Consider the following 9,204-nt stretch of genomic DNA (forward strand, 5'->3'; position numbering starts at 1 on the left):
CTTGGAAGTCTCTGGACCACTGCTGTAGATTACAGAACATCTCTACTCAACCGACTGGGTTTCAAAATAATACACTTATGTAGACATCATGTTCACTGTACATAATTATATACTTATTCTACTATTCTTCTGAATGCTTTAGATGCTTAATCTACTGCAGCTTAGATTTATCTTCCACTTCAAACAACATGAACACCAGGTTCCGCAAAGTTTAAGGCTTTATTATGGTTTATTTTGTGTTCAGAAACAGAAAGAAACCTGTGATACCTGAATTAAGGCCATGGGGTTGTTAATAATAATAATAATAATAATACACGTTAATGTTGTTTTGAGATATGCACCATTGTAATGCCTCACCATTGTAAAACTCTTTAGATTGCTGGAGCTGAAGGGACATGTTCAGTTAACATTTGTGTAAATAAATAATTTGGTGGATTTGACAACTGAAATTCCATACAAAATCCAGAGATCATAAATACAAGATGACAAGTTTATTTTGTTAAAATAAAATTTGTGAGGTCTAGAGTATCTGTTTGTAAATTGAATGAAGTACTGTAGTTTGCATGATTTTTATACTAATTATATTTTATGGAAATGTAGCTTGTTTTTTGTGTATCTAGTCATTTTGTTTTGCATTATTCCATACCGAGCAAAAAGTCAGGGGTTGGTCAAGCGGTATAGTATAATCACCAATAATTTTCCAGTTTCCAGACGAGTTTACTGTTACAAGTTTAGGACAGATTTATTTCTTGTGTGTTGTTTTTCAATTTTTTGTTTCTTTGTTTTCTTTGACACAATAAAACAGACTGTAATGTTCACACTAATTGTGAATATTGACACGATTTATGAAAAATGCAATAAACAATAAATATACTGCAGATAAAACCATTAACTGTGAATCTGAGCATCCTTTATTTTCAGAAATCTTTCACATAGAAGCCACCTGGAGCATGCGTTTACTCATTTGGTAGCAACTTACACGTGAAGGTGAATTCACACAAAGTGTAGAACAGGAAATTCTAGTCACAACACAGAACGTTAACCACTGAGCCACTGCAGTCTACATGGAGATGACTCAGTAAACCTACTGGAGATATGGATGTTGCTGTGGATACTTACAGTGAAGGATTATCACAGAATTTGTGCTATTATTCAAAATGTCCACTGAAGTGTATGCACACGATGCTAAACATTCTAGTCGAAAATAACAAAGCTATTATTTTAGTTGATTGCTTCGTGTTAATTATTGATAATATAATACAGTATCAATAATTGATACTGTATATACAAAAGTTCTCAGATTATGTAGATCATAGGATCACAGTTAATTAGAACATTGTGGATATCAAGTAGTATCTGAGGATTTCCTAACTGTCAAGCATACTGTAAACATGACTGAAGCATCAGAGATTGCATCGTCCTGTGAACAAATACACAAATATGCAATTTACACGCAAGTTAATTATTATACCGATTTTCCAAGGGTGGCAATTTGGTGCAGCATGTAGGGTTGTCACTAAACAGTGTGTATATGCATGCATTGTGCCCTGCAATGGACTGTGGTCCCATCCAGGGTGTATTTTCGCCTCTTTCCCAGTGTTCCTTGGATAGATTCTGGATTCTTGGCATCTTGGACCAAGATAAAACAATTACTTAAGCTAAATGAATGTTATGGCCATGCAAATGGAAATTTGAAGGTAGACTTTACCTTCAGCAGAATGAAGGTCTGCTAAATATCCTTTATCATTAAATGTTCCTTGGCAGTGCATGGGTGGATATTTCATACCGTAACTAATATTATTTAAAGGGAATAGCGAGTCACAGAGGTAAGTCAGGTTCACTCTGTCTCCGCTTCAGAAGTGACCCAAAATGATCATGTGTTTTTGTTAGGATCAGCTCTTTTCACCTATAAATACTGTATATAAAGACGCATTTTATGTTGACACTTACATAACAGAAACGCAGATGAAGTTTTCCTGCTGACTGCATGCATCAAACCTGAAGCCTGACACCGTACAAAGTATTTTAAATGCTAGAATCATAAAATCGCTTCTTTCAGACATTTTAGCAGTTGACACACCTAATTAAGAACACTACATGGTGTAATACTTCCACCTACTATAGCCAGTTGTCAGAGTCCTTGTATGTATGAAATAAAAGATAAAGAGTAAAGGTAAAAATTCTTAAAAATCCACCACAACAATCAAAGGCAAAGGAAACAACATAGAAGAAGTTTACTAATTTTAACTGCTACTTTATGAAACAAAGTAAAATAGAAAGCATCAGAACTATTCTGTATTTAAAAAAAGGTCACATTCAAGAAGTGTTGCTCTGTTACTGTTGTCATGTCTTTATTATTCTAAATTTAACACAATGCTAATCCTTAGGATTCATCTCAAAAACTAGTACTAACCAAAATAAAATAACAGAAATAATACAAAAGATGATTTAAAAAGTGAATGTGTACTGAATACTAACACAGTACTACAGACATTTTCCAAGTAAAAATATGTGGTGAAGATCATTACCTTTCATCCATGACCTGCTTGCCCTGTCGTCCAGGTCAATGCAAACAACGCAAATTTAAATATGTTTAATGATTCCTGTTTCAGTCTCTGAGCATATTTTCAAGATAAAAAACAACTGAAAATATGTTGTACACACACAAGCAACTTAACTCAGTTAATCACATGCATTTTCATGTCAACAGTGCGCTCATCTTCCATCACAAAGAAAATTGTCTTAACGCTGATAATAGCCCCCCTGTCGTCGTCCTCCACTTCGGCTCCATCCGCCGCCTCCATATCCTCCATCTCGATGTCCGCCCCCTCCATATTCTCCACGCTCGTATCCACCTCTATAACCACCACCTCCATATCCGCCACCTCCTCCTCTATATCCACCACCACCTCTGTATCCACGTCCTCCTCCTACATCCTGTCGCGCCTGCCAGGACGGCATCTCAGGGGGAGGAGCTTCAATCTCTGAGGGTCTTCCTCCTCGATCAGGAACCCTTCCCATCAGCACCTGGCAAACAGAAAATTCCTGAGCTGAGGAACGGTTAAGGTTATTCCAAAAAAAATGGCTTACAGACATTTGGCAGACAGTAGGCCAACGCGTCCATTTTTCCCAAAATATAACAAATCGTAGACACCAAAGATTTAGATTTAGCTTTACAAAACACTACTGAATGTTTATAATGATGGCATGACTATTTATAGAGAATATAAGAACCGAATTATAAAACATGTGGTGGCAAGGGCGTGGTCGAGCGCCGCTTTGTGAATAAGTGGAGTCAGGAGAACAAATTTGTGAAAATAAGGATTTACCTGTGGGTGATTTACTAACAGGCGCTTTGTGTTTTAAAGAGCGGCGGTGAATAGATAAAAGGGGGAAGGCGAGAGAGAGAGGGAGTCTCAAGATGAGAGCTACACAATGACAGCTGATCTGTTTGTTTGTGCAAAAATAAAACATCGAAAAGACAGTGATAAATTGTGTAGAAGAGGAAAACATTAATAAAATAAGTGAGAGAAACTGCCTTCCGTTTCCTCATTTTCATCTGAACCCACATGTGCAATAATTATGTTATGCCACAATTATATTATGTGTGCGCAAATATAATGAGCATCTGGAGCTACCAGTATATAGTTTACACTCACCTTGTTCACAGCGCAGGCTGTCCTCTTCCTGCAGGACTCACTGGTGGTCTTCACCATGTTGCAGAGGTCATCTCGTGCTGCCAGGAGGTGGGCAAGGCTTACTGATGACTTTAATGTCAGTGAGTGTCTCTTGGGCTGATAGGCCCTTGCCATTGTGTCAGTTTTTGCCTGATGACAAAGAATGAATGGAATTTACTCGCTTGATTTATACTCACTGATCACTTTATGTTCACCTTTAGATTTACACAAACAGCCAATCATGTGGCAGTTAATGTTTCAGGTAACATTCAGATCAAACATCAGAATTGGGAAAAAATGAAAATCTCAATTACTTTCACCTCTGGGTGCTGTTACTGCACACATTCATCTCATTTTATAATGTCTATTCCAGCATTGTAATGCATCACAAAAGTCACAAAGACACAAGTTGCCTCAAACTGCTTCCATGATCCTGACAGTGAGTCCAGTGTACTACAATGGACCATTGAGCATCTTTAGGATGTAGTAAAACCAGACATACTGTACACAGCATGAATGTGCAGCTTACAAATCAAGCAAAAAAAGTTGTAATTGCTTTAAGGAATCAATGTCACAAAGACATGAGGCTGTTCTGAGAGCAAAGGGGCATCCAACCCAGTATTAGTATTGCGTCTCTAATATAGTTGATGTGCATTTCTACTAGCTCTTACATTCCTTAAACAACTGAGAAATGCGAAAACACACAAATCACATGACACAGTGCAGAAAGCTGCAGCTCAACGTGCCTTGGCTCTCTCTGACCAGCCAAAAGACTGCACGGTAACATCCAGCCGCTTGATCAGCATGCGCCGACGACACTCGTAGTCTTCCGAAAGAACACCATTTATCTTCTCCAGCTGTCTCTGAGGATAAAAAAAAATTAATTATTAGCATTAACAATACAGAAAATGCAACTATTTATACTAGATATGTGCACATAACTGAAACCACTTATTCCGCTTCCTGATAAATGTCTGAATAATACTGCCATTATGCTTGTTTTTACATAATTTGCTGATTTCTGCCTATGCTACAGTACTATGAATTTAGTTCACACTCTGTCCAAGCATACAAATTAGTAATTCAAACAACAGCCATGATAACCAGGAAAAAGTGTTTACTGACAAAGAATGATTGTGATACATGCCTCATGTAGCCCCTTTGAGCAATCTGCAGTGTTCAATATACACCCATGTTACTGAATATTGTCTTTATTTTTTTTCTACCTGACCATCTGCAACTGCGACTTTTTATTCTTTTACACACCTTTAATTACACCATTAGGGTTTATTGCAAACATCCACTATTCATACACACATTTCTCTCTGGGACCATACATTGTGCATCTTGAAATATAAATCTCACTACTTGTTGCAGTATGCAAGTCATTCACACAGACCAAATATGTTTCGGTAATTGTAAAGATTGGTGTGGAATTCTTACCCACTGCTCACTGTTAAGGGACTCCTTTAACACTGGGTTTCCAATGTGCTTCTCTGGAACTTTCTTCAGCAAAACCTTTATCTGAAGCAATATTTAAGGCAACATTTAACAAGCCAAATAAATAAAATGCATAGGATGCCACCGCTGTGCATATTCTGAAGTGCTCAGCTGTTTTCAAAAATTAAAAAATTGATATATGAAACAAAACATTTATATTTACATTATTCTTTAACATGAGACATCTCAGTAAACATACCTCATTTTCTATAGATGAAAATAAGTCTGGTGTTTGCTGTTGGTCCGGCTCTGGGAGTTTCAGCACTTTGCAAATTGCTTGGAGGTCTTGAAGAGGTGAGATCTTTTTCTCAACCCTGGTGTCTTTACATTTTTGTGTTGTGCTTGTTGTAATCTGTGTGGCCTGAAGTTCTGATACTAAAAACACTGCGGACACAACGCTGCTCAGTACCAATTATAACACGATTAACTCAAGTATTAGTGATACAGTAACATATAAGCTCACAAAGGATTTTCAGATGCTGCTTTTTGGTCTTCAGTTTTCCATCAAGGCCCTTGTAGGGACAGGACAGCTCTTTCAACAGTTTACTTATTCTGAGTTTCACTTTTTCAGGATCATCTGTAAAATCAAACCATGGATAAAATCGAAATCCTTAAGATTATAGAGTTTAAAAGAATAAAAGCAAAAGACAAAGAGCTAAGGCCTATATCTTACCATTCTAAATGCATGTTATAAGAATTATATAACAAATACAGTTTATGTTTGAAGACAATAGTGTAAATAATGCATCACTTTTTACCTGGTATTTCTGATTTCTGATCCTGAGCATCACAGTATCTGTGAAGTTTTGATGATAGCCATGTACACACATGTACGAACTCTTGAGAATTAAACCCTTGCTCACATGCCACTGAAAGTGCCTTTTCCTCAAGATCAACACTGTAGCTGTGAAATAAACAATATGGCCTAAAAGTCAACAACTGCAAATATCAAGATTGAAAAGACAGTGCTGCTTCAGTCCTCAGAAAACAGATATCCCTTATGGAGGTCTCATGTTCTCGCTACAAAAATGCAGATGATTTTTCCCCGTCTGCATTCAGAGGGGCCCAAGGGACATTACATTTAGGGCATTTATCAGACACACTTACCCAGTGTGACTTACATTTTTTTTTTTTATACAACTGAGCAATTGATTGTTAAGGGCCTTGCTCAGGGGCCCAGAAGTGGCACCTTGGTGGACCTGGGATTCGAACTCATGGCCTTCTGATCAGTAGTCCAATGCCTTAACCATTAATATTTTTTTTAATAGTCTGAAGAGTTCTAATGCTAACTAGTTGATCTAGTTTTTTTTTTATTAAATAACCAACTTTTATTTCTCTGTAACTCTGTAAACAGTGTTTTGTTTCCCTTAAACGATATTAACGTGTTTAATTATTATTATTATTATTAATTTTCTACCACTTATCCGAACTACCTCGGGTCACGGGGAGCCTGTGCCTATCTCAGGCGTCATCGGGCATCAAGACAGGATACACCCTGGACGGAGTGCCAACCCATCGCAGGGCAATTATTATTATTATTATTATTATTATTATTATTATTATTATGCTCACGTGCTCCTTGCACACAACATTACTAGCTAACAGTGCTAAGCTACCGATGTAGCTACTCGGTATTTAAAGTATATCCGTGTATTTATTTTACTTACCCGACTTGATCAAGTCCATCAAGTATGTCGCTTTCCATTGCACACAATTAAACACAACGAATTAATTTAACAACCTGTAAGACAGGTGAGAAAACGAGCAGTTTATATTCAATTGCGCAGGACGTATGTGCATCGATAATACTTCCGTAATGCAACACAGACCACGCTCTACAGTTCCGTACACCAGATACTATGGTGGATTTGGTCATTTAAAAAAATTTAATTGAGAGAGAGAGAGAGAGAGAGAGAGAGAGAGAGAGAGAGAGAGAGAGAGAGAGAGAGATGCCCTTGTGTGTGCATCTGCATCAAGAGGAAATAGATGACATACTTGATATCATTATTTGAGTGCAAACTAAGTTAAAATTTGTATTCAGAAATAAACCAAAATATGGATTTACTTCTCTATGCCAGTGCCATACAATATAATGGGATTAGGGCTATTTTACATGTTTTTCACAGACATGAGAGAGAGAGAGAGAGAGAGAGAGAGAGAGAATCATCATTTCAGAATATTAGTTATAAAAGACATGTGGTATTGTGGGGTAGGAAAAATTAAATATGCTGTAGATAGATTTTTTTATATATATAAATCTTTTATATATTTCTATCTATCTATGTATGTATCACACACACACACACACACACACACACACACACACACACACACATTTATATATCCCACATATTTCTGACACATACATAAGATGCTTTACTGTAACAAAATAAGAATAGATTTAGGTAAATGCCACACTTCATATAATATTCCTATATGACAGTCAATGCTTTAAGGATTTCATAAATGTTTTATATGTGTTGGTGTATTTTATTTCACCAATGGCAAGAATGCATAAACAGTGTGGAAAGTATTTAATTCATACAATAATTAACACAATTCAATCCTACAGAATACATCAAGTGACCCTTTTCATATGAGGAAGATTATTACAATTATTTAATGTCTCAAGAAACATAAAATTATAGAGATCATTAAATCAGAGGGAATTAGTTTCACTTGAATGATAATACATTTTAATGAAGTGGTCAGGGTTGCAGTGGATCTGTAGCTTATTCTGGGAAAAGTGGGTGTTAGTTATGAATAGAAGACACCCAAGAGCTTCAACAAATCAACAAATATCACAATGGGAAAAAATGTGGGCAATGTTACTTTAAACGTGGCATGGTTATTGGTACCAAGTGGACTGGCTTAAGTATTTTACCACTCAAAAAAAAAATCCTGTAGATCTAAATTGACTTGGGAAGGCTATGGCTGTAAATATCACTCTGTACAACTGAAAAGCATCTCAGAAGCATAAAGCAGAAAGCACAACACCACAGACCACATTAGGATCCACTGCCTGGTGTTTTATCGGTCTTTAACTGTCTAGCATTCTTTGCTAACTGTAACTTCAGTTTCGTTGGTTTTACCGGACAGGGATGGAACCTAAAGTGGTTTGCTATGCATTCTGAAATACTTTTCTGCTCAGAATTTTCTGCTTTTTCGTCTCTGAACTCTCTTATCAAGTTGTTTCAATGCACAGAACTGACGCTCATTGGCTGTCTTTCACTCCATCCTGTGTAAACTATAGAGACAAATTAATCCATCCAGTACCAACAATCATGTCATGAACAAATCACTGAAATCACATAATTTTCCCCATTCTGATGTTGGATGTTAACATTATCTGATGTTCTTGACAAAAAATGTTTGCATCACGCTGTTGCTACATAATTGGCTGATTAGAAAATGACATGAATGAGAAGCTATTTCTAATAAAGTGGTTGGTGAATTTGTTAATTTACTGTCAGTCATCATATCATCCGTGTACGTTACACAAATTACTGCTGCTGCATATTGCACAAAAGCATAATATTACACAATATTGTTATTTGCACTACCATGCACTTCTCACACTTTATGTACATAACTGATCGTTTATATATTCTGTATTCATATTTAATACTCATACTGTCTATTGTCTGCATCACATCTGCATTGTCTTGTATAGTCTGTATTATCATGTCTTGTATAGTATAGTGTTATTTATGTCTGCACTTTTGAGAGTCACAAACAGCTGGAACCAAATTCCTTGTGTGTGTCAACATCAACACACGACCAATAAACCTGATTCAGATTCTTATTCTGTTTTTGCTTTGGTGTATATAAATGTATTTGAAATATCAACATGCTTATTATCAGTGACATGATATTATCAGTACAAATTTATAACCGTTCTTTAACACGGACTTTTTAATGTAGTTCTTATCAACATCGCTGCTTTATACTTACTTCTGTGTCCCATTAGTCCCTCAACCACTTCTCAGCATGGACGCACACACACACACACACACACACACAAGAA

The 9,204-nt window shown here is 36.5% G+C and overlaps 1 protein-coding gene across 1 annotated transcript; it reads right to left on the reverse strand.

Moving 5' to 3' along the window:
• Positions 1-2,324: 2,324 nt before the first annotated feature.
• fam98b (family with sequence similarity 98 member B) lies at positions 2,325-6,983 on the reverse strand. The gene is made up of 8 exons (XM_060880259.1): positions 6,845-6,983; positions 5,936-6,081; positions 5,641-5,754; positions 5,377-5,561; positions 5,121-5,201; positions 4,424-4,540; positions 3,660-3,827; positions 2,325-3,027 (listed from the first exon to the last, which is right to left on the reverse strand). The coding sequence occupies exons 1-8, from the start codon at positions 6,880-6,882 to the stop codon at positions 2,743-2,745; spliced, it is 1,134 nt and encodes a 377-aa protein (XP_060736242.1). The 5' UTR covers positions 6,883-6,983; the 3' UTR covers positions 2,325-2,742.
• Positions 6,984-9,204: the final 2,221 nt, after the last annotated feature.

Source organism: Tachysurus vachellii, chromosome 10 (genome assembly GCF_030014155.1).
Source record: "Tachysurus vachellii isolate PV-2020 chromosome 10, HZAU_Pvac_v1, whole genome shotgun sequence".
Classification (NCBI taxonomy): domain Eukaryota; kingdom Metazoa; phylum Chordata; class Actinopteri; order Siluriformes; family Bagridae; genus Tachysurus; species Tachysurus vachellii.